This window comes from Apis mellifera, linkage group LG8, assembly GCF_003254395.2.
Source record: "Apis mellifera strain DH4 linkage group LG8, Amel_HAv3.1, whole genome shotgun sequence".
Taxonomy (NCBI): domain Eukaryota; kingdom Metazoa; phylum Arthropoda; class Insecta; order Hymenoptera; family Apidae; genus Apis; species Apis mellifera.
In genome coordinates, this window is record NC_037645.1 from 2,201,968 (window position 1) to 2,226,888 (window position 24,921).

At 26.8% G+C, this 24,921-nt stretch overlaps 5 protein-coding genes across 10 annotated transcripts; 1 reads left to right on the forward strand and 4 right to left on the reverse strand.

The window, feature by feature from the left end:
• Positions 1 to 1,410: 1,410 nt before the first annotated feature.
• Positions 1,411 to 3,999, reverse strand: LOC724437 (adenomatous polyposis coli protein). The gene is made up of 6 exons (XM_006559433.3): positions 3,982 to 3,999; positions 2,952 to 3,846; positions 2,731 to 2,875; positions 2,496 to 2,647; positions 2,047 to 2,377; positions 1,411 to 1,936 (listed from the first exon to the last, which is right to left on the reverse strand). Exons 1-6 carry the CDS (start codon positions 3,982 to 3,984, stop codon positions 1,570 to 1,572), a joined length of 1,893 nt encoding a protein of 630 aa, XP_006559496.1. The 5' UTR covers positions 3,985 to 3,999; the 3' UTR covers positions 1,411 to 1,569.
• Positions 4,000 to 4,250: 251 nt separating this feature from the next.
• On the reverse strand, positions 4,251 to 5,247 carry LOC724533 (small nuclear ribonucleoprotein Sm D3). Its single transcript, XM_006559434.3, has 3 exons — positions 5,120 to 5,247; positions 4,702 to 5,051; positions 4,251 to 4,571 (listed from the first exon to the last, which is right to left on the reverse strand). Exons 2-3 carry the CDS (start codon positions 5,015 to 5,017, stop codon positions 4,459 to 4,461), a joined length of 429 nt encoding a protein of 142 aa, XP_006559497.1. The 5' UTR covers positions 5,018 to 5,051; positions 5,120 to 5,247; the 3' UTR covers positions 4,251 to 4,458.
• Positions 5,248 to 7,665: 2,418 nt separating this feature from the next.
• On the reverse strand, positions 7,666 to 17,139 carry LOC410085 (AN1-type zinc finger protein 5). 5 transcript variants are annotated; one of them, XM_016913518.2, is made up of 5 exons: positions 16,821 to 16,962; positions 16,565 to 16,628; positions 10,164 to 10,630; positions 9,778 to 9,949; positions 8,051 to 9,706 (listed from the first exon to the last, which is right to left on the reverse strand). In XM_016913518.2, exons 3-5 carry the CDS (start codon positions 10,446 to 10,448, stop codon positions 9,558 to 9,560), a joined length of 606 nt encoding a protein of 201 aa, XP_016769007.1. In that variant the 5' UTR covers positions 10,449 to 10,630; positions 16,565 to 16,628; positions 16,821 to 16,962; the 3' UTR covers positions 8,051 to 9,557. The 5 variants fall into 5 exon arrangements, with proteins under 5 accessions (XP_006559502.1, XP_016769007.1, XP_016769006.1 ...); XM_016913517.2 differs by having other exon boundaries at positions 16,565 to 16,704; positions 16,821 to 16,961; XM_006559438.3 differs by lacking the exon at positions 16,565 to 16,628 and adding an exon at positions 11,455 to 11,719 and having other exon boundaries at positions 16,821 to 16,959.
• Positions 17,055 to 22,108, forward strand: LOC411881 (peregrin). Of its 2 annotated transcripts, none has more exons than XM_016913515.2 (9): positions 17,055 to 17,186; positions 17,955 to 18,191; positions 18,786 to 19,062; positions 19,163 to 20,006; positions 20,078 to 20,377; positions 20,491 to 20,665; positions 20,735 to 21,150; positions 21,249 to 21,623; positions 21,715 to 22,108. In XM_016913515.2, the coding sequence occupies exons 2-9, from the start codon at positions 18,072 to 18,074 to the stop codon at positions 21,893 to 21,895; spliced, it is 2,688 nt and encodes an 895-aa protein (XP_016769004.1). In that variant the 5' UTR covers positions 17,055 to 17,186; positions 17,955 to 18,071; the 3' UTR covers positions 21,896 to 22,108. The 2 variants fall into 2 exon arrangements, with proteins under 2 accessions (XP_016769004.1, XP_395348.2); XM_395348.6 differs by lacking the exon at positions 17,055 to 17,186 and adding an exon at positions 17,674 to 17,819 and having other exon boundaries at positions 17,897 to 18,191.
• On the reverse strand, positions 22,098 to 24,835 carry LOC409250 (beta-ureidopropionase). The gene is made up of 5 exons (XM_392773.7): positions 24,478 to 24,835; positions 23,592 to 23,842; positions 22,817 to 23,205; positions 22,426 to 22,743; positions 22,098 to 22,315 (listed from the first exon to the last, which is right to left on the reverse strand). The coding sequence occupies exons 1-5, from the start codon at positions 24,582 to 24,584 to the stop codon at positions 22,229 to 22,231; spliced, it is 1,152 nt and encodes a 383-aa protein (XP_392773.3). The 5' UTR covers positions 24,585 to 24,835; the 3' UTR covers positions 22,098 to 22,228.
• Between the last annotated feature and the right edge of the window lie 86 nt (positions 24,836 to 24,921).

Here is a 24,921-nt window from a genome sequence, read left to right on the forward strand (position 1 = left end):
TCGAAATATTATTTCGAAAATATTGGTACTCTATCGAGTATCTAATACTTTGATTGCCAAGAAAATAGATAAATTCGAAATATGAAATTTCAAGTTCGACTATTCATACATTGTTATAAATATTGTCAATTATCAATTAGAGATGTTGATTAAGATACATATATTAATTATAGTAATCATCTTATGGCGATCGAAAAATTTAATGATACTCGATTAAATTTTAAATGATTCAATTTTGTTTTTTTTTTTCACCATTCATAGTGAGACTATTTCAAGTCTCAGTGACTGATAACAGTAAAGAGAAATAGTAAAAAGAATATATATAATTAGAAAAAATAAACTTGTTAATGAACAATCTATTATTACTATATTCATAATGATAAAATGAAAATTATAAAAAATAAATTTTTTTTTTGCATTTATTTTTTTCTGTTGCAGCATTTTTTCGAAATATTAAGTCTTGCCTGCTGTTTTTTAAAATATTGTCTATATTCTGTTAGTTATATATTTTCTCATTCTTTTTAAAATAAATTCAATCAATTTTTAAAACAAAAAACACTACCCTGGAAATTTTAATACTATCTACTAAAACTTTCTTAAAATTTAACAGATCATTATTGTAATATTTAATGCATTTTAAATTGAAGTAATCATTAATTTTTTTTATTTTTATTTTTTTCAAAGTCATTAAAATATAATGAATTTATTTAATTATTATTATTATTGTTATTCTTATTAATTGTTATTTGAATTTCATAAAATTATTAATACTAATCACCGAATGCAACATTTAATAATGCCGAATATTTATATATACAAGACAATTTGTATTTTATGAATGCATGAATTGTCAAAGCTATAATTTCATATTTTGCATTTGCCCTATAAAAACCAATTAAGTTTTATTTTAATCAGCCACAAATATCATTCAGAACTACAGTTGTTATTTACTTTTATGTGTGAAATACATATGTCTCTTTTTTATTTCATAAAAAGAAGATATCACATACTGCGGCAAAAATAGCACTAAATACATTATGAGAAGTAAATTATAAAAATATATCATATTAAATTATACAAATTAAAAAACCAATTAATTCTTTGCTGAATAGATTAGAATAAATCTCTTATTTTTAGAAATACAACAATCTACTTCTGAAAAATTGTAGATAACTATTTAAATACGTTTTTTTAACAACATTCGATGTATATAAATAAACGAAAGAATAGAAGAAATAAGAAATATCTAAGAATTTTTTTAAATATATCATTTATGTAAAAAAAAAATTTTTTTTTAGAAAAGTTATAATTCTTTGATATATAATGTTAAAAAACAAATTTTTTTATCAATATCATATATAAGAAAATTTTCATCAACACGAATGTAATAATATAAATGAAAATATTCTCAATAATTCAAATTTAAATGGAATAGTTAATAATAATGATGAATTTTTTTGAAACATCACAAATTCAAATGTGGTGTTTTTCGATAAGAATTCGATAAATTCTTTTAGCAAAAAAAGTTTCCTTAGATTATTGAAAAATGGACTCTATTAAAATTTTACATTAGCTTTGAGATGCCCAAAAGTAAATATCATTTAAAGGAAATGAAGAATATGGAGGAAAATGTGAATGATGATCATAACTTGGCATAGACAATGCTGAAAGATTTGATTGCGATCCTACTGGAGAAATATCGGCAGGTGTATCTTCCGTACAATAAACATGTACTGTATCTGAAGCAGCAACAACCTCTATTGCAGATTTATTAACTTTCGAAACTGTCACTGGTACGTCCACAGAAGTAACAGTGATTGGAACTGAAGATTCCAATCTATTTGAAATTGGCGTTCTTTGACAGCGTACCAAAATATTCGATGATTCCGACTGTAATGATTTTTGACTTGTGGATGTTTTGAATGATTGTCTATATCTGTAATATTTAAAAATATTAATATTATAAAAATATATATAAGTTCAAAATAAAATAAAAAAAATAATATAATAACTAATATTATAATATAATACAAAATGTTAAAATACCTATTATTTTGTATTCCCATACTAATACATGCAGCTAACAAATCTTCATCATCTTCATCACCATCGCTCACTTGCTCCTGATCTTTTTCAACTTCTCCATTACTAATTTTTTCTTCCAAAGAATCTAATTTGCTATTTTTATCTAACTCATTCAATGATTCTTTTAGTTCATTTTGAGGTTTGGAAATATTCGTTATTTTCATTTCATCATCAATAGTTAAAGAACTGAGACTAGTAGCTGTAGAGAATTCAATAGGAGTTGATTCTTCTTTAAATGTGGCAATATCATCCTCGAAAACACTGGTTCTTGGTGCATGACATTTTGAAAATGCTAAAAATAATATCTATTAAAAAACTAGTAAAGAATTTAAGAGGATATTCATCGAAATGTTCTTTAAACTAAAATTCTTATAATTAATCTTTCACTAACGATCAATAGCATTGCATACATAAATGTCGAACCGACGGTCTTACTGCTTCTTCTGGTATTTTAGTTATAAAATCTGCACATTGATTTTTATGATTATGAGGACTTGGAGGGATAGTTTGTGTGGGTGAATCTGGTAATTCACTCGGAGATACAACCCCACTGGTTCTTCGGCTATTAAACATGAATTCTAGTGTAATTATTATTATATAAACTTTTTAAGATAATTTGTTCTATAATTTGTTCTTTTAAATTACCTGAAATCACTATGAATGGAACTACGATCATCATGTATAGAATGTTGTTCAAATCCACTTAATGAACCCAGAGAACTACAACGAGAAAACATTAAAGGAGTTTGTTCTGCATAATAATCTTGTCTACTAAATGTAACCATTTTTCCTAAAATAATGAATACAATAAATACAATTAAAATTTTTTATATTTTAAAAATTTATAATATAAGCATAATAATAACCTTCTTTATCTACAACTCTAGAATTATTTTTTCCTTCTACAGAGTTATCATTTTCATCAGGAATACGTAATATATTAATATTAGTATTAGTTGTAGTATGATCTGCTCTTTCTGAAATTTCTGATACATTATCAGTTTTGTCAGAAGGATCCGTAGAAGGTACTTTAGAAATCCCAGTAACATTATTTCTTTGTGTCATTGCACTACCAAGTGAACTTAGAGAATTAGCACGAGATAAACCATTAGATGTTCCTGTTTGGTAATAATTAAGCAACTTTTCAGAAGAAAGACAAGTAGGTTTACATGGTTCAGAAATGGTTTTAGAAACTTCTAATTCCTTCTTAACAAGAAGTGAACGCTCTTCACTACAATTGATTGTCAATGTATGTTCATAATTTGAATCTTCTTTGAGACTAAGTTCAAGAACTTTTTTATTAAGCTTCTTCTGTGAATCAACAGATTCTTTTGTATCTTCAAGGCGTAAATCAGACATAGAAGTTGCAGTTGAAAAATTAAAAGGTGTTTCATATGGAGTTCCTTCAGTACAATATGTTTTTACAGTATCTTCTTGTATACTTCCTGGAAAGTATTCAGCACTTTGTTTTTCGTCATCGTCAGTATCATCCTCGGCATATCGTAAACTATAATCTGTTGGTTGATCAAGATCAGTTTCAGCATAATCTCCAAATAAATCTACTTTGGAATCACGTTCTCCAAATTCTTTTTTACAAGGCCGATCAGTTCGAGAACAGTGCTCAATTGAGTGATTTTCAATTACTGTTTTCCTTTCATTATACTTTTTGCTATAATCCACTGGTTGTTCAGTCGTTTCGTCCTCATATTTTTGTTCATTTCTTTCCATACCGATTAATTTTTTATTTTTTTCACAATTTTTCTTTATTTGTAAAAATATTTTTACAAAGAATTTATAAATTTATCGATTAATTAAAGAAGGAAAAAAAACAAATTTCAAATATGAAGAATAATTATTAAAATTTTGTTTAATAAATTAATGATTAATTATTCTCACCATTCCCAATAACTTTCGTGTTAACTTTAATCATTTCGCATAGTCGACTAAGGTAGACCACAAGGTTGACATTGTACAACATTAAATACCAATATATCGATTGCAGCGCAATCTAGGATTGTTAAGCAAATGAAATGAACGTACACAAAAACGTGTATAAAATATGTATCAAACAATAAGAAATATTATATTTTATTTCACAAAATCTTTTATTCAAATATTTTTAATTAATATGAATATAATATTAAATAAGTCAGAATTATATAAAGTTTTTTTAATTTTCATATTTATTTTAGAAAAATTTTATAAAAACATAATGAGAATATTTTTTCGAAGATTTTATGGAAAAATATTTTAATATTTTTGCAATCAAATGGAATTTATTGAAACATCTTTTATAAACGATATAAAAAGATTAGTTACAGATTCAATTCAATAATTTTTTTCTTATAATAAGTTTTCCTATTATAATACAATTTAACCTCGTCCTCTTCCTGCTTGAGATCCTCCAGGTTGATTTTGCTGATTAAGCCAAGGTGCAGAACCTGTTCCTCTACCTCTTTGATTTTGACCTCTACCTCTTCCACGAGCTAAAACAAATTAATAAATAAATAATCAAATTGATTGAACATTTCATAAAACGTTATAAATCAATGAAACAGAATGTATAATTTATTTAAGTATTTGCATATTTAGAACAAGAATATCTTATAAAAAAACCTTGGGCACGTAAAATAGCAGATTTTCCTCTGCCTGCGGTTCCTGAACCTTTTCCTCCTGGTCGTTTAAACATTGGCGCGTTCTTCAACATATCTGGTAATATGAGAAATCTAATCTTCGAACCTCTAATATAAACGTTTTCTAATTGCACCTCATGACCATCCCTATAAGTTACAGTAATATTTTGCATTTGACAATTCATATTGTCTTCAGCTTCTATCAATTTGCCGCGATATACTTCGCCAGTATTTGTTTCACAGGTTATGGTATGACCTTCCGCTTCATGGAGTACTTTTATCGGTACTCCGATCGACATTTTAGCTTTTTCTTATACTAATTCGAATAATACACTGAAATTTTTTTTTAATTAATTCAAAATTAAAGATTCTTTCGATTAGAAATATTGAAAAACACATACAAATTATAGACGCACACGATAACCTCTTCTCTATTTTGCCTAACGTTTATACTATGCTTACAGTTCGATACTCACAATAAAGACAACTCAAGCGCATGCGCATTGAATTAATTTATAAACGAGGCGCGAACGAAGTACAATTATTATTTTAACTTTTATTAATTATATATTATTTATTAAAAATAGAAATTAAAAACATTTTTTTTAAATTAATTAATTTTTTAAAAATATTTAAATTAATGTTTCTTTTTTTTTTTTTTACAAAAAAAAGACTAAAATAAGAAAATAGAACAGTTCTATTTTCTATTTTTAAATAATTATATATTTATTGGTCATTAATTTTTGAGTGCTATCAAATTTATGATAACACAATATGAAATAATCATTAAACTAGTGATAATCTTATTTCATGCCAATATTTTTACATATAATTTGAATAAGCAAAAACTTAGTTCGTGCCTTCTATATGTCTTATTGTCCTAAGATTGCATTGCAACTTTTATTTAGTTGCTAAGAATTAACATTAAGAAAATTATTATTAATTTCTTCAATCAATAAATTATATCGATTGATTGAATCAATAAAAATGGCAGACATACTTGAAAGTGCACACTATGTACAATTTTGCAAAACTTGATTAAGCGCCAAATAACTTCATCTGCCGAATCTTTTTCAGGGCGGTAAATTTATATATATATATACATATATATATTTTTTTTTGTTAAATATACATAAATATAATTAACTATAATTATAAATAGTCAAGAATGATCGTGAGAGAGATCGATATATATGATCAAAGAGAGATTTATAACAAGGAGGTACGTGGAAACGAAAGTAAAAGTCATATGGATCATAGGCGTAGAAACAAATAACACATTGAGATAATTTTCTTTCTCATCTACGAAAGAACCTAAGATATACTATATCTAATATATTCTTGTCAAAAGGATGATAAAATCGTAACGATACATGTATGAATAAAGTCGACGTTACTTCTTTCCTTTTAACCGCTTAAATCGTAAATATACTAATATCAATCGTGTAATAATTACAAGCATTGTTACGTCCTTAATATAATCAGCAAAGTACGAACACTGTTTTATCTGTCATTTTCCCGATTCGTTTTATTTTTTCATTTTGAAATTATTTTCCTTACTTTCATTCATTCGATCGTTCATACTCTCGTTTGTTCTTCATTTTTTCTTTCTCTGTGTATCTACGAATATGTCATCATTATCATTCATTCATCATAGGCAAAATTCTACTTCCAATAATATCATGATACAATCTTAGAAAAATATGCTATGCCTAAAATAGGATGAAGGCCTGAAGGCAACCATTCCGTCGATATTATTGATAATCGGTGTGCGTACCTCCTCTTTATACGTGATTTCAATTTAGCTGACACTTTTTTTTCCCCTCTAAGATGTGCGCCAAAACGAATATATCATTGCGTAATCAATCTCAAGAAAGCAATTGCAAGCTTATTTTTTTCTTCTCAACAATTATTAGGATTTTTTTCTATCGCGAAAAATGTTAAATAATAATCGTATGATTTCAATATACTTATATAAATAACATTTTTAGTTTCTTTCATTGGATATACGTTAAAGCTCATTTTAAGTGATATAATTTAATTATAATAATGATTTATTAATATTACCAATTGACAGATTAAAAAAAAAAATTATAAATCTTAGCATTATTTGTAAAAAAAAAAGTGAAAAACATATAATCTCAACAAAGTATAATTTTTTTCAATTATAATAGTTATATCGAAACAATACGATTTTTATTTTTAACATTTTTTTCATACGATGATTACAAAAATTAAAAAATTGTGATGACTAAAAAAGTCTCACTCTGTACACATAATAATATATTGTCCATAGACGTTATGTATTGTTTATATGTATGTGTATCTGTGTATGGAATCACGGTAATTGTAGAATATATGTAAAGTTCTATTACGAGCAAGATCCTTCTTATTTTTCAAAAGTATACAATTATCTACTGTTGTAAAATAAGGACCATCCATAACGTGGCACTGAAATTAAGAACGATTCACTTTATTCTATTAACGTAATTAATACAAGGATTTCTTCTTTCTTTGTATTTCATAAGACGATTTTTCGTTTCGATAGTTTTTCTTTATCGCTATATCGGCTATCACGCAAAACTTCAAAGGACGAAGGATCGATAATCGATTAGAAAGAAAACAAAGAAAAACAATGAAACAATTATTTTTAAAGACAGCAAAAACATGGTGGTACGATACACAGTGTGGTGTTTTCGTCTGTCTCTCTTTCTTTTCATGTTCTCATTCATTCGTTCGTTCATTCGTTCATTCGTTAATTCATTCATTCGTTTATTTGTTAATTCATTCATTCGTTCATTCATTCGTTCGTTCGTTCATTCGTTCATTCGTTCATTCGTTCATTCATTCATTCATTCATTCATTCATTCATTCATTCATTCATTCATTCATTCATTCATTCTCTCTCTCTCTCTCTCTCTCTCTCTCTCTCTCTCTCTCTCTCTCTCTCTCTCTCTCTCTCTCTCTCTCTCTCTCTCTCTCTCTCTCTCTCTCTCTCTTCTCGCTTGTCTTTAAAATCACAAAAGACCCAATGTGACGACTATCGATTTTTCACAAAAAAGACAACGATACGCGGGAAAAGCAATTCTGAAAATTCACGAAGCAACAAGGACAATTGTTATTTTCCTTGTTTTTTCTTTTTTCTTTTTTTTTTACAACAAATTGCTTCGTACAACAATATGTTTTTGAGTTTTTTTAATAGAAGCGACATAAAACTCAATACCTACTTCTTTTTCTCTTTCTCAACTACGATCTAGTCTAAGAAGAGTCAGAGACACGCTGAACAAAAGATTGAAACTTATGTTTCTTTTATATGTTTTCCTTTTTTACGATTTTTTTTTGTTTTATTAAAAAGTATTGCAACACGGAAGGAAATGGTTAAGACAAACGGAGAAATACTCTTTTTATTAATCGATATAACAGGGCCGATAGTCGTCCCTTCGTCGAGGGGCCTCTCGTTTGTTATTATTTTTCTTTTGTTTTTGTATCTGGCTGATCTTTAGACGCTTCATCATACAAAGTGTATTTTAGCACCAATATAACAAATTTTATTTAGAAGATTAGAAAAAAAAATAAGAAAACCGACTGAATGAATCACGTGACACAACCTAATTTTATTTTGGAAATATCATTCTGATATCAGATGAATATTACATCTCTATTTTGTTTTTTTCTTTTTTTTATGATGATTCATAAACACATGGCATAAATAATTGATTTGCGATATAGTTTGAAACATATTTAATAAGGAATAATGCTTGGTTATATTCACGTGAAATTGGACATAAACACACAGTACTACTTATACTTCATTGCATTATTTATGAATCAATAGACTAATATACTTAATAATTATTAGACTAATTATTAACCTAGGATTGTGATCACCCATCAACGTCAGCCACTACCTAAGCAACATTCCTTCTTTTTTTTTAGATATTACGAACGAAACAGAGAGAGAGAAATATAGATTATATACATATAAAAAATTTTCTTTGTTCCTCTCTTTCGTTCGCTCTCTCTCTCGATTCAAAAACCCGGAACTCCCGATGAGACGTCTCAGAACATGACCGACCAAGACTGCACCAAGAATTCTCATATTTTTTATTCCTAAAGCTAAATCTAAAAAAAAAAGAAGAAAGAAAAAAGAAAAAAAAAAGAAAAAACAAACACTTCCATACACGAATTTTGCATTTCTTTTTTAAGTAAATTAATAAACATAAGATAAAATAATAATAAACCGTAATAGATAATAATAAGGTAATAAGTAAGCTGGCAGCAGTTAGAATCAAATATATTCTCGATTAAAACTCTCGCTTAGATGACAATCTGACATGGCACTAACATCCAAAAATTTTCTCAAAGCATTCGTACACGCGGCACGCACTCTAATTTCTATTTCTTTGTTTGTTTTTCTTTTTTTGCTTTTCGTTTTAATCTTTCTTTTCTATTTATGTTTCATTCTTCCTTCGGAAAATTTCGTCTATACTTTCGGCGATCCTATATATTTGCATATCATGTACAAACCAATTTTTTTTTTTTAAATTTTCATTCTCTCATGTTTTTCTTTTCTATCTTTCTCGCATAAATTCATACTTTCATTCTTAACTGTTCTAACACATTTACTACAATTTCTTTCTCTCTCTTACTCTCATACTCTTTCATACTAATTTCCTATTCCCTTTCGTTCACAATCCTTACATTCATTCGTCTCGCCCCTCGACGTGCAATCAGCTGCCAGATAATTTATCTCGATTTTCTCCGTTTTTTTTGTTTTATATTCTGTTTTGTTTATATAGTTATATAACCATTTTCCCAACGATCTACGCACTAAATAGTTCAAATTTTTTGCACTTTTTCACCAACAACAACTGGATTGTTGCGCCGAATCTCTTGAGCGCCCATTTCTCTATAATCAAATTTGCAATCGTGCTTGTCACTGTATCGATGCACAGAGCAGAACAGTCCTCCACAACGACATTCAAATCCTGTTAAAAGATCAAATTGTAAATTAGTAAAATTAATTTAAAATATTTTCCTCAATTTATGATATACATACCCGTCAAACCAACTTTTTTGCGACACACGGCGCAACGATTTTTCTTCTTCTTAGATTCTTTGTCAGTCTCTTTGCCATCAAAGCAATCATCTGCATCCCCACTACTCACAGATCCTTCTGCTACCGCTCCACTGCTTACACCTACTTCATTTTCTTGATCCTCCCTATTTATCTAATTTAAAGAATACAAATTAAGAATATATAAATTACTAAATACATTATTCTTATAAAGTTAAATCATGTTAAAACTTTATTAATAATCTCTAATTTTCTTTTTTTAATTATATCCAAATTTAAAATAATATTATTAATATTTTGATAAATGATATTATTTTTGTATAATTTAATTATAATTTTTCTATAAATTTAATTTATGCAAAACTTACTTCTTTGGGATTGGGTAGATCTGTTGTTGATTGAGGTATGGTAGGAATGGTAGGTTGGGCTGTATTTCCTGTAGCTGCAGGACTACCGAAACCGCCCTGCAACGTACCAGCGTTACCAGAGACGGTCTGTGATGTTGGTACAGTGGCAGCTGATACAGGAGGTTGCTGCTTCTTTTTTAGATTTTCTTTATAACAAAGAGAACAAAGGCCATCTGTGGCTGGAGAGCCATAAAATCCACAACCGCTGCGACATAGAGCTTGCATAGGGTTAGATTCTCGCTCCATTTTCTTTATTTATCTCAATAGAACCTCAATGATTGAACAAGTTCTTATTTTTATCCTATTTGCAATTACTCGAAAGAATATCGAGCAAGTTGCAATCAACTAAGTAGGAGATAATTAATCTTGTCTTGCCACAGCTCGCTCTCCAGTTGTTCCTTCACGACCGCGTGTCACCATACATTTACCTATTAAAAATACTTATTTAGCATTTCTTTGTTTTTATGATATTACATATATGATTTACATATAATCTTAAATTTAATATTATTTTACAAAATTTAATGAATAAATTAAATTTTTCCACTGAAGTGAAAAAAAAAAAGAAAACAATAATATAAATATAAAATAATATTTTAATGTTACAAAAAAGACAAAACACAAATGTTATAGTACATATTTTTAAAAATTTTTGCATAGATATGCAATTATTATTTAAAAAATGCAATTTATAATAAATTATTTAATTAATGAAAACCGTTTCCAATGCATTAAATTTCATTGACAGTTTTAAAAAAATGAGAAAAATGTAATTATCACTACACCATAATAGACACGTTACATTAGATGAGAAACATCGTCAACCACATCTATACTGCCTCAAAGAAATCAGATGCACAGATTTTCATGACGAATTTTCATTTGCACACACACGCGTATATATATATACACAACGGAATCTATACATAGAATAGAGAAATCGTCAGCAGCAAAGCAGCAACGATATCTTGAGACAAGGGCCGTTCCCTCGTGTAGAACAGTTTTGTCTTGAGAAGGAGAAAAGGAGAGAAAGAGAGAGTATATGTAATTCTTCCAAGGGCAAATAAAACCGAGAAATTGGACAACGAAAAGCAAACAATTGACGATGATGGATAATAGAAAAAAATAAAGGAAAAGAAAAAGGATTAAAAGGTTGGAATTTTTAACGCGTTGTCATTATTGTCTGATTTTCGTATTCGCAATAAAATCCAAATGGAAGAGGCGTGATCGGGGGAAACGTGATATTACTCACTTTCCAACACGCAGTCGTGTCGCAACCAACGCACAACATGGAGTAAGAATTCGTTCGAGGCATTTAAGTAGGTTCTTCGTCTATCCTTATCGTGTTAAGACACGTTAGATGACGTGCAGTTACGACCGATAGTCGACCGTCGGTCGGGGGAGCTCTCTTCCCTTCTGACTTGTGCTTTGTAATTCTCGGCGGCGCAATTCTCGCTTTGGCCACTCTCGATGCGCGCGTTCGCTTTGTCTCTTAAGACCCTTCTCTCTCTCCACAACTAAAACGAAATGTTACCAAATAACTCTTTCTCTCTTCCTTTCTTTCCTTCTCGTTCTCTCTCTTTCTTGCTCTTTGTATGCAACTTCGCGCTCGAGCGCTCGATATTACTTCAATCTGAGGAACCTGCAAGGACGGAGGAGAAACAACGATAACGACACGACGGGTCGAATGTTTTCATGATGGCGATCGTTTGGACGTACAGCCTCTGGGCGAACGTACAACCAACGACACAGCGCACACACTTGCACGATAAGGTTAGGTACTATGAAACATAATTTACCGAGACTTCGTCTTTTATCCAACACAACGTTTGAAATTTAAAAATTTGAGTGCTTTATTGTTTTTTTCTTTACACACTTCAAATATGCAAAAAATACGAATAAATAGAAAATTTAGTTGATAATTTAGATAATACTTAAATTTCCGCCATTTATTTTCACCACTATTTTTCTCTTTCTTACTTAAATACAAATATATATATACGACTCATTCATTTCTCCTCTTTATTCTGCGCTTGCGTACATATGATCGTTCTTTATGTCATAATTTTTTCAATCTTTTGCAATTTTTTTCTGAAATGATTTAACAATAAACACAATTCTTTATAGACAATTCATAATTAATACATACTTTTATGGAATAGAATACATTGATACTATTTTTTGTCAAGAATACTATATGATGATGTGTTTAGCATATTTCTCAAACAAATCTGTAGATGTCGTAGCATTATTTCTCGATATTATCTATATAGTATAATGTAACTAAAACTATATGATATTTAATACATGCCGACAAATATAAAATGAAAGACTAGAAAAAGTTTATTATTTTATTTTCAATATCTTTATATTTTCAAAAATATTTTATTTTTAATTTAATAAATTCAATAGCAAAAAATTCATTTACATTTATATTTATATAATTTATGCTTAATAAAAAAATATAGTAACTGTCTATTAAATTTAAATGATGAGATAATTACATTTTTTTATGTTTTTTTAAATTTTACTATATACTTACAAATTTTCTTTCAAATATCTATGTTTAAGAAGAAATTTTATGTACAAATAAATAAAACAAAATGGAAATTAATATTTTAATTATAAAATTAACATGATTGCTTCAAATAATTAAAGAAAAAAATCTCAATATCAAATATTAATATATTAACTATAAATATAAAGAATTCAACCTGTTGCTCTAATTGCTTAACGGAGTATAGAAAGAATAAATTTACTAAAGTAAAAAATATTGAAAAAATATTAACTAATATAATCTATTGTTATTTCAATGGAAATTTTGTACAGTGAAAGTACAAAAACGGGATTAAAATCCGTTAATTTTTTAGAATTCATGACGTCACTATAATAATTGAAAGTTAAATCAAATGTAAAAAATGTATCAGGAAGTTTGTAAAGAAGAAAAGATATATAAAAAAAAATTCCCATTTGGTCATATTTAATATTTAAATGCAAATGCTTTATTTTTGTGTCTCGCTACATATGATAACCTTGTTACGTGACTTTGCGTTATTCAGATATATAATTTATTTCTTTATATTCCAAATTATTTAAATACTTAAAAATTTATCAATGAATATTTAGAAAATAATATATGAAATAATATTATGAATTAGCAAATTGTTAAAATTAATAAAGTGAAAATGATTAATAACAAAAAATCTAAACTATCAAATAAAAATTTTTGTATATTAAAATATTATAATATATATATATAATTGAAAATTGCAATCGTATAATAAATATTTAATCACTCTAATATAAACCATTTAAAATAATACTTTAATGGATTTTTTATATATTAAAAGTACTTAAATATTAATAATTTTTAATATCAATAATTTAACTCCTAAATATTTATAATATTTATATATTTTTATATTTCAATATTCATTCAAATCAACAAATATTAGTTATTTTTAAAAATAATTTTTAAAAATATTTAATTTTTAATAATAATAAATACAATAATATATATAAGACATGAAAAATTCTTAAATCAAAATTATCAATTTATTTAATTTATTTACAACAAAATTTAATATATATATTTATAATATTCAAGAAATTTTATTTTTATAAATAACATGATAAAAAATTATTTAATAATATTTTTAAACATTCATATACTTTAAAACGCATCATTTGATTATATCTTTAATTTTTTTAATAAAAAAAATGTTTAAACACTTTTTTATAGATATATTTTTTTATTTAAATAAATAAATAATTAAAATTTTCAACACAGAAGTTATAAGACAAAAATGTTTTAAGACAAAAATTTTATAAATTTAAATTATCTTATATATATTTAATTTTATATAATTATAAAATTTTTTCTCGAAAATTCACATAAACTTAATAAATAATTTTTTTAAAATATTTATTTCACATAAATTGCTTTGAAAGATTATTAATCATTATTTTTAATTAGCATAAAACATTCTCGATCTAATGTTCAGACATAACGTATTTATCATACTGTCAATAATAACATTTGATATAACCAATTAAAAACATCGATTTTAATGAAAGTTTTATTTACACAAGCAAATAAAATAGAAACACTTTCTAACGGAAAGTAACTAGCTAGTTCATTAAATATGCGCGCAAATTTGGTATGCCAATCTCATTCAGAAATGATATTTAATTTCGATTTTAAATGTGATTGTCTCCATGTTTGACTCATTTCTAGATAATGACGCGTTTTCATTTCCCGTTTTACTTATCTATATTCATTTTTGTTTGAAATAGAAATGTTTATGTATTCTTCGAAAATCGAAACAATGAAAATTACTAATCGTTACCACCACTTCAAAACAAATAGTCACCATACACGTCATTGTACAAATCACGTTGATTACTTACTTACACGATTTAGTTACTTGTTTATACTAAAGCAACTGTTAAACAATTTAAATTTATTAAATGTATTTACATAATATATACACATGATAATATAATACATAAGTATTTTTCTTGATTCAAAGTTGTGCAATGATATATAACAAATAATCGATTATTCATAAAAATATGATAATATATATTATTGTATTAAATGTAATTGATTTTTATATATTAAAAAAATAATATAATTAAATAAATATAATAATTTTAATTAATTAATTTTTAAATATAAACAAAATTTTATAGAGCATGAATTTGACCTTGATTATCTCAAAAGCATTGAGAATCGATTAATGGAAATGATTAAAATTAATAAATAAAATAAAAAATAATAAAATAAGAAATTGCAATCAGCAATAAATTTAATAAATATTAGTCATAGACTCCAATCTTTACAAATATAATTGTGAAATAGTCTAATGCAAAAAAATTATAAAATATTCTAAAAGTTTATTTTAATTATAAAAGTTATCTTTATTAAATTTAACTTAAATAACGTTAAAATAAAAATACTAAATTCAATTAAAATAAAACAAAAAGAGATGATGGGTAAGGACGATCTAAAATTGTACTTGCAATTGTATTTTGGTTGTCAGTCAGCTATATTCTATTCTCTTATTGTTCTTATGAAATTCAACTGTACAGTCCAATGACACGTGGTAAGAATATCTTTTAAAGTACGACGTATATGGTCGATGATTTTAAATCGCATCCGTTGAAAACGATAAATGTCTGACTCATGTTCTGTCGAAAATGATGTTTTATAAAAAATTATATTTATAATTTAAAACATGTGAAAAATTTATTAAAAAAAGAAATTCTCATAATTAAAAATACGCGAATAAGATTATCTATGTGCGCAAATTAATACTGACAATTGATGAAATTTTCCTACGAAAGCTATCACATACGATATTACTTTGCTTATAATTCTTCATGCAGCCATTTTACAATATCACTCATCACCAGCGGAAGAAAGCGAGGTGTGGCTCGGGTGAGGTTAATCTACATTGACATACAGCATCAACCTGCTAATCGTTTCTATTGCAACACTTACCTAACAGAATTTTTTTTTTTTAAATCAAATTTCAAGTAAGTGCATTAATTTTATGTCGTTAGCAAGTAATTAAATCATAAAATTCATAAAAAATTAACAAGCAATAAAATGATAAACTTTTTATCTTCGTTGGTACTATTGTCTATCATATATATTCGATTCTATCTCGATTCATGAATGCCATCTACAGATTTTCCGAAATAAAAATTATTTCTTTTAGTTATTTCTTAATATTTCGAGAGGTTATATCGAATTGACTACATGCGCGATATAGAAAGGAATAGTTAGATTGCTCAACATTCACTTGTAGAGATAGTGATAAATTTGAAACAAATCTCAATTCATTTAAAATGCATGATGGAAGTTTTTGGATTGTTTTGATTATCAATAGATAAAAGTTCTGAAAAATTTAATTGTATTCTAACGAATTTTAAAGATTTTAGAGAAGAAGAAAATCATAACCTCAGAACGCCATCTAAATTTATAACTTATTTAAAATTGCAAAGAAAATGAGTTTTTACTTGAAAATGATATAAACATATTTGAAAATTCGATTTGATATTTATATTCTCTGGTTAATATATAACAAAAAAAAATAATTATTAGAAGTACACGGAATATACAAAGGGTTAAAGGAAGGGATTTAAGATCAGTACGGATGTGGATGCATGAAGGGGTATGAAAATCGCGGCAGGGGAGGCTAAAATGTATAAGTGTGCATTTGCGCTTGAATCGCGTCGGCGCTGCTATCGTATAGATACATACGCATGCATCTACGCACGCAACACGCAGTCAAGAAACACGAAGAAATGGAATGAGTATTAAATATATGATTCTCATTCTTAAGAATACGCACCTAGTTAGAAATTGCGTTGTTTCCTTTGTCCCATGTAATATGTATTCTACGTTGCGTCGGACATCTTTTTATGAAGAGAAACGCCAAGATAGAGGATTAAGAGAAGAGTACAAAGCGAATGGAACGAATCAAGAACCAAGCTAGATTTCACCGTGGTCAGACGAAAAAATAGCGTATGGTTACGCGAACGTATTTCACAGGTATTCGATAAAAATAGTCGTCGTTGATGAGCGAGTAGTGTGATTGCGACACTTACCAAGAGCTGTTGCGGTGTAGCAGGGCGCAATATGTCAGCTGACTTGACGTGTGACCGATCGTAATCCTGCACCAATATCCGACATAATTCTTAGCCGAACATCAGTTCCTTCAATTACAAATCTAATTAGTTTTAGTTACTGTTCCGCGGTCCACACTCACAAAACACAAATATCGTCTATCTAGTAAACTAGTTTTTGCACCAAACTTTCAATTATGAGATAGACGAACCAAAGCTGCGGCCACGGGAACAAATACTGCCAATGACTGGTGTAAAGTTAGATCTCTTACCCTCTCCCACTCTGTGCACAAAGTATTCAGAACCAGGACTAGCAAGCTCAAACGGAAACTGCGTTGAGTTCAATTTGTATGTTTCTTTCGTCACCAGGTGACGCCATTTGCTTAGCATGTTTTGAAAATGATCGCTTAATAGTATAAAAGTCTATACTAAACAACTTTTTTAATTTTATAAAAATTTATATTTGATATTTTAAACTGATTATAATGATATTAAAATTTAGTATATTATATATATATTAATTAAAGTTATAGTTTCTTGAAATGAAATAATGAATTTATTGACATAAATTTATTTTGATTAATATTATTATTTTAATTAGATATTTTTTGCTATAAAATAATATAAAATCTTTTATAGATTATGATTTTTTTTATCAGAAAATAATAGAAAATAATATTTTTATCTCTTAATTATCAGGTTATGATACATGTTTGAAATTACTTGTTTATAAAGGATAGTTTCTATTGCTATAACTATATCATAAATAGTAAATCTAGTATAAATTATTAAGTTAAGCTTTATTTAATTAATTCTATGAAATATATTTAAACAAAAATGAATGTATATTTAACACAAAAAAATTTTTCAAAATAAATCTATTGAAAATTTATATATTTGAAAAAATAGTTTATAATTGACATGCAAAGTACTTTTGTTACATTAACATGTCAGTGCATATTACATTTGCCGCTCAAATTGGTTAGTTTACTTGTTCAAACATTTGTGAGCGTTCCTTTTTTCCTCAAATACAAATTAATGCAATTATTTTATAACAGTTGTATTGGCATAAAAATGAGAGATATAATTCATGTAATTTTAATGTATGTTATCAAGACGAATTCATAGTTGAATGGTTTAAAATAAAAAACATACGTAAGAAAAGATTTTTAAATTGAAGTGTGGATGATATAAGTACATTATTATTTATAAAACGTCAAATCGTAAAAGAAGATGAACACACCACAGTCAAATAAAAAAAAAGGCAGAAGTAGAATTGGTGTTAATAATGATAGCATCAGTCCTGCGAACACTGAAGCATTAAGTACACAAGAAACATCAAAATTTGTTTTGGTATGAAATATATTTAAATATATTTAATTAATACTTAAAAATTACAAAATAATAATAAAGTAATATTTTTCTAAGAAGTATATTTTAAAAACATATATGAAATGTAAAATTTAATTGATAAGAAAGCAATATATTTTTATTTATAAATAAAAAAAGATATTATTTGAATTTATATATTTAATTAATATATAAAGTTATTTTTAATTATTAATTATTTAAAGTTATTGAATTATTTAATCTTTTGATAATATAATGAAATTATAAAGAAATTTAAAATAGACAATTCAGAAAATAATTATTTTTTTATTATGCAAATCTTTAAAAGTTTTGATATCAAATATAAAATATATATTTTTTTTAATTTTTCATTTTTCAATAAATTTTAACAATTGTTATTGCACTTACAATTATCCTTTTAGAATTTTTTTTAAGATTCACTGTAAAAAAATTAAAAATTAAAAGCCAAATTTTAAAATAAATTATATTTAATAAAATAAAAAAATATTTATTTTTATTTTATTTTAATATTTGAAAATTTTTGAAATGAATAATTTTATAATGTTATTTATATTTATATTTATATTTATATTTAAGGTAAATCCTATTGGTGAAGATGCAAATAAGATATTTAAAATTGGAATCACAGATTCAATACCTATTATTTCTTTGGAAAGAAATAGTTTTGATGAAAAAAATATTCAAAAAGGATATATTGCATCAGATAAAGATAAAGAAGAGAAAAACATTCTTAATACTTTACCTGTAGCTATGGTAAAAGAAATAGATGAATATGAACAACAATTAGGCGAAGCTGAAGCACTTCCAAATTCATATATTAGATTTATGGAACGTAGTGGTGAAGAACTTGATGGTATATAATTTTTTTATTTATAATTTTTTTTAAGTATATTTAGAATTTGAAAATATTTAGAATTTGATTTCAGTTTATTTGAATTTGTTTCTTTTTTCAGGAGAAGTAGAATATGATTTAGATGAAGAAGATACTGCATGGTTATCAATAGTAAATGAAAGAAGATTAGCTTCAGGGCTTAATCCACCTTTAGAACCTGATACATTTGAATTATTAATGGACAGATTAGAAAAAGAATCTTATTTTCAACAACAAAGTAATGGTGGTGGAGGAATAGCAGCTGATGAAGATGCAGTTTGCTGTATTTGCATGGATGGAGAGTGTCAGAACAGTAATGCTATACTATTTTGTGATATGTGCAATCTTGCTGTTCATCAGGATTGTTATGGTGTACCATATATTCCTGAGGGACAGTGGTTATGCAGGAGATGTTTGCAAAGTCCATCACGAGCTGTTGATTGTGTTTTATGCCCTAATAGAGGTGGTGCTTTTAAACAAACTGATCGCCCAGCTACATGGGCTCATGTTGTGTGTGCTTTGTGGATACCAGAAGTCAGATTCGCCAATACTGTATTTCTGGAGCCTATTGATAGTATAGAAAGCATACCTGCTGCACGTTGGAGACTTACATGCTGTGTATGTAAACGTAGAGGATCAGGTGCTTGTATTCAATGTCACAAGAGTAACTGTTATGCTGCATTTCATGTAACATGTGCACAACAAGCTGGTTTATGTATGCGTATGAGGACAGTGCAACCTACAAATGGAGAACCAATGTTAGTTCAAAAAACAGCTTATTGTGAAGCTCATACACCATCAGATTATCAACCTTCCACCAATCCTGCTGATGCAAGACGAAGAGCAATTGCAAATAAAAAAAGCTCTTCTGCTCCTGTTATTTCTATTCCAACCATACCACCGGAACGTATTAAGGAAATTGCTAGGTAACAAATAAAAATTCTTTATAATAAATGTTAAAAAATATAAAAACATTATTGATATTTTATAATACTAGCTTAGCTGAAGGGTTGCCTAAACGAAGTCAACTGATACAGCGTCTTATAGCATATTGGACTTTGAAACGGCAATACAGAAATGGTGTACCACTTCTCAGAAGACTTCAGAGTTCACACCCACAATCTCGACCACCACCACTTGGAGAAAATTCTTCACCACCACCAGACAGTGAATTACGTGGAGAATTATATCGTCAATTAAAATATTGGCAATGTTTACGTCAAGATCTCGAGCGGGCTCGATTACTTTGTGAATTAGTACGCAAACGAGAGAAGTTGAAAAAAGAATTATTTAAAGTGTAAGATTTCGAATTAATGATAAAAAAATATATAATAAATATTCAAATATTATTAAAATTATTATTAAATATTATTATTATTATTATTAAATATTATTAAATTTATTTTACAGAAAAGAAAAATGTTTATGGTTCGAATTACGTCCACTAGAAAGTATTTTACGTTCATTGTTAGAAGCAATTAAAATGAAAGATATAAATGATGTATTTGGACAACCTGTGAATACTAAAGAAGTTCCAGATTATTTAGAAATTGTATCTCATCCCATGGATTTATCTACTATGCAGGTAATCAATTTTATTTTAAATTATTTAAAAAAAATTAGTTAAATTATATATATGATTTTTATTTTTTAGACAAAAATAGAAAGACAAGAATATGATACTATTGGAGCTTTTGAAGCAGATTTCAATTTAATGGTGAATAATTGTTTAGCTTATAATCGCAAAGACACTATGTTCTATCGAGCTGGAATAAAAATGAAGGAACAAGGTGGTATTCTTATAGAACAAGCTCGTAAAGATTACCCTGAATTAGATCCTGGTGAAAATGAGCAAACAGTTTCCAAATCTAGAAAAAGGGATCGTAATAATAGAAGCCGCGGAGAAATTGAATTACAATCTGGAGAAAAAGAAATAGGAGGAGGAGGTGTGAACAGAAGAACAGCAGTTCTTTTTACTCGCAAGGCAAGAGCAAGAGCCAGTAGAAGTAATCAAATGTTCACTTTGGAAGATGACAAAAAAAAACAAAGTGACAGTTTTAAGATTTACAGGTATGTATTATTTATTTATTTATTTATTTTTATTATAGATAATCGCATTTCAAATAAGGATTCAAATATGTATAATAATGTAAAATTAATTTCTATAGAAGTGGAACAATGGATAGTGATGTGGGAGAAGGTGAAAGTCAATCATCGAGTTGTAGCAGTTGTTCAACAAGTAGGTCCACTACTCCTGATTTAGAAGAAGAAAAGCAGAGACAACAAGAAGCAAATGAAGCAAAAAAAGAACTGGAAAGCAAGGAAATAATCGCTAATAATGGTCTAGAAGCTCTCCAGCTTGTATGGGCTAAATGCCGTGGTTATCCCTGGTATCCAGCTCTTATAATAGATCCTAATACTCCTAGAGGCACTGTGCATAAAGGTGTACCAATACCAGCACCACCAGATGATGTATTGGCACTTGCTGTTAATTATAAAGAACCGGTATTTCTCGTTCTTTTCTTCGATACCAAAAGAACATGGTAAAAACATTTTTTATTTCTAACTTAATTTTTTGTAGAATGATAAGATAATTTAATTTTTTTTATATAAAATTATAAATAATTATTATAGGCAATGGCTACCTGGAGAAAAATTAGAAAAACTTGGAGTTTCCCAAGAATTAGATGAAGCAAAATTAATTGAGTCTCGAAAACCCGCGGATAGAAAAGCTGTTAAAAAAGCGTATCAAGAGGCACTCCATTATCGCAAACAAACTCATAATACATCATTGAATACCGCGTCAACCAGTTAATTAATTCTGGTCTAATTAACGGTAAATTCTAATAAAATATTACTCGTAATTATAAGGTAGTACTTTTTAAAAATTTGTAAGTATGTAAAAAGTATGTAATATTTTGAAATATGAAAATGTAACTTATAGATTTATCTTTGAGTCACATTTTTTTCATAATTTATATTTTTAAATAATGACTGAAATGAAATAAAAAGAATCATTGTGTATATATAAAATTTCTTATATATATCTAAATATATTTTTATATTTTTTATAGTTTTTTGTCGACTTATACATATAGAGCAAAAAGAAAAAGTTTATAAAAAAAATATATGCATTTCTGCTGTTAGCTTATTGGATCAATTTTTCCAGTGGTTTGATATTTTTCTCCACATATTCATTTAATTCTTTAGCATATAAATCCAGTCTCTGAGTCATCTGGAATTAAAAAAAAAAAAAAGAAAAATATTGAAAAAAAAAGTTTAATGATTCGTGAAAATATATAATTTGAAATAAAAAAATTAAAAATATTTAATATTTCAACTTACTCTCAGACACCACAAATCTTTCATTTGACGACACAAATTCAAATCTAATTCACAAACAAGAAGACCATCTTTACATCGACTTAAACCAGGAGTTCTAGCTCCATCAGGAGCAGTGATGTAACTAGATCCATAAAAGTGTCCAAAATCATGATGAGCAGGAGCTCCATCACCAGATGTGAATTCATTAGGAAATATTTCAGTTCCAACACGATTAATAGCACAGGTATAGTAGCTATTTGCTATTGCTGCACATCTTGCTTCAATGGACCACAGTGGCTCAGATGTATGGCTAGTAGTCGCTGATGGATTAAAGACAATCTAAACATAGAAAATTTATATTTTTTTGTATACAAAAATTTTGATTAACTTGTAAAAGTTTGATGAATTTTACCTCAGCACCATTCAATCCATACATCATCCAATTTTGGGGATGATGTCGACCATAACAAATATTAATTGCTATACGTCCAAAACATGTATCAAAGACAGAATGACCTGTATTTCCTTCCATGTAGTAAGTAGATTCATTAAAATCTCCTACGCGAGGAATATGATTTTTTCTACTCTTTCCAAGCACATTTCCATCATTACCAATCACAACAGAAGTATTCCATAAAGTTTCACTATTCATATTATCTCTCTCAAGAATTGGGCATACAATAACCATTCCATGTCGTTGAGCAAGCTCACACATGAGTATTATGGTTGGTCCATTTTCAGCATCTTCAGCTAATTCACACCAGGGGTATTTCTCTCTGGTACAGAAAACAAATGGCATAGCTACGGCATAGATGAATATTTTTTTATTATAAATAATTAAAATAAATAAAAAAATAAAAAAAATGTTTTAAAATTTAAACTTAATTGTTTTTAAATCGTTAATTTTATAAAAAATTATTAAATAAACTATTAAATTATAAGAAAAATGAAAATTATTAAAAGAAGATTCTTATCTAATCTTTTTGAACTAATTTAAGATTTGAATTATACAATATATGCAAAATTATCATCAAATTAAATAGATATTAAAGAAGCACATAATAAATTCATTCAGAATATAAAATTAAACTTTCAATTTCATTTGTATTTAATGTAAACTATCAAATCATATAAGTATATTTTTTTATTATTATAATTTTTTTTATTTTATAAATTTTGAAACATACCCCAAGCTTCTTGAAGACAGAGTATATTAACACCACAAGTTGCGGCGTAATCGACATATTTTTGAATTTTTTGATGCAAAGCATTTCTTTGTTTCTGCAAAGGTTCTGTAGTTGGTAAAACTATAGAATGTTGAATTAAGCCGACACGAACAAGACGCGGAGGACGTAATTGCTCTGTGACGCTACCACCCATAATATATCCTTGAACATCGAGATCTTGACTTCCATTCCATTGCGGAAGATTTAAAGATCTATAATAAAAACATTTTATGATAGTTAAAATAGCTTCATATGTATATGTATATAATTATAATAATATAATAATGATATTAATTATAAATTTTATAAATATTAATATAATTATTATAATAATTAATAATTTAATACAATTATAATTAAAAAAAATGAATCGCATATATAATTTTTCTTACATAAAAATTATTACATATTAATATAATACTTTTCAAATTCAAAAACGTTTTTATTTAAACATTTTTGTTTTTAATTTCTAAAATTAATAATAAAATTTAATGTTTTTTATGAAAAATTATTTAACACCTATATAACTAAAAACATTAATTTTATTTGATATAAATATTTGGTTTTTTTAACTAAAATTTTCAATTAAATTAATGACTAAAATCAATATTTTTCAGTATATGATAGATTCAACATACATGCATTCTTTAGTCGTATATGTAAAATCTAAAAACATTTCGCGCCAAATAATTTATATAATTTACAATATATTAAAAAAGGATAATATATTGAAGTATTTAAATTAAAATTAAATTCGGAAAGAATATAAAGAATTAATTATTTATATTTTTCAATTCTAAATATAATTATTAAAAATAAATTTAAATAAATAAACAATAAATCTTACTGTAATTCGCGGCCATATAAAAGGCGTTTTACTTCAGCTAGCTCCTTTTCTGGAAGATTTTTTTCCAAAATATCTTCAAGTGTTTGATCAAACATTAAGTTATTCATTTTATTATAAAAAATTTTTAAGTTTCGATACTTAAGGTTATATATACTATACAATTCTAATTCTGATGATGTTCCGTCACAGACTCCGAAGAATTCTGAGACAACACGGATTTTATGTAATATATATCAATGATATGTATAAACATATATCAGTGCAACAAGAATATCTTTATCAATAAATTCTTTTTAATCAGCATAATTAATTATCATGCAATGACTGCCATAAATTCTTTTAAAACATATCTGTCATACCTGTTTATAAGAAAGAGATGAAAAATTTGAATATACAATGTAATCAACAGTTAATTAATCATTTTCATTATATAGATACGTATTT

Coding starts and splice junctions, on each gene's coding strand:
- LOC409250 (XM_392773.7), bottom strand. CDS start 24,584: ATGAATAACTTAATGTTTGATCAAACACTTGAAGATATTTTGGAAAAA. Junction 23,843..24,477: donor TTATATGGCCGCGAATTACA/GTAAGATTTATT, acceptor TTTTTATTATAG/ATCTTTAAATCTTCCGCAAT. Junction 22,316..22,425: donor AAGATTTGTGGTGTCTGAGA/GTAAGTTGAAAT, acceptor TTTTAATTCCAG/ATGACTCAGAGACTGGATTT.
- LOC724437 (XM_006559433.3), bottom strand. Junction 2,876..2,951: donor TAGAGTTGTAGATAAAGAAG/GTTATTATTATG, acceptor TCATTATTTTAG/GAAAAATGGTTACATTTAGT. Junction 2,648..2,730: donor TCCATTCATAGTGATTTCAG/GTAATTTAAAAG, acceptor CATGTTTAATAG/CCGAAGAACCAGTGGGGTTG.
- LOC411881 (XM_016913515.2), top strand. CDS start 18,072: ATGAACACACCACAGTCAAATAAAAAAAAAGGCAGAAGTAGAATTGGT. Junction 18,192..18,785: donor AAACATCAAAATTTGTTTTG/GTATGAAATATA, acceptor TTTATATTTAAG/GTAAATCCTATTGGTGAAGA. Junction 21,151..21,248: donor GACAGTTTTAAGATTTACAG/GTATGTATTATT, acceptor TAATTTCTATAG/AAGTGGAACAATGGATAGTG.
- LOC410085 (XM_006559439.3), bottom strand. CDS start 10,448: ATGGAGCGAGAATCTAACCCTATGCAAGCTCTATGTCGCAGCGGTTGT. Junction 9,950..10,163: donor ATCTACCCAATCCCAAAGAA/GTAAGTTTTGCA, acceptor TCTTTAAATTAG/ATAAATAGGGAGGATCAAGA. Junction 9,707..9,777: donor CAAAAAAGTTGGTTTGACGG/GTATGTATATCA, acceptor ATCTTTTAACAG/GATTTGAATGTCGTTGTGGA.
- LOC724533 (XM_006559434.3), bottom strand. CDS start 5,017: ATGTCGATCGGAGTACCGATAAAAGTACTCCATGAAGCGGAAGGTCAT. Junction 4,572..4,701: donor TGCTATTTTACGTGCCCAAG/GTTTTTTTATAA, acceptor AATTTGTTTTAG/CTCGTGGAAGAGGTAGAGGT.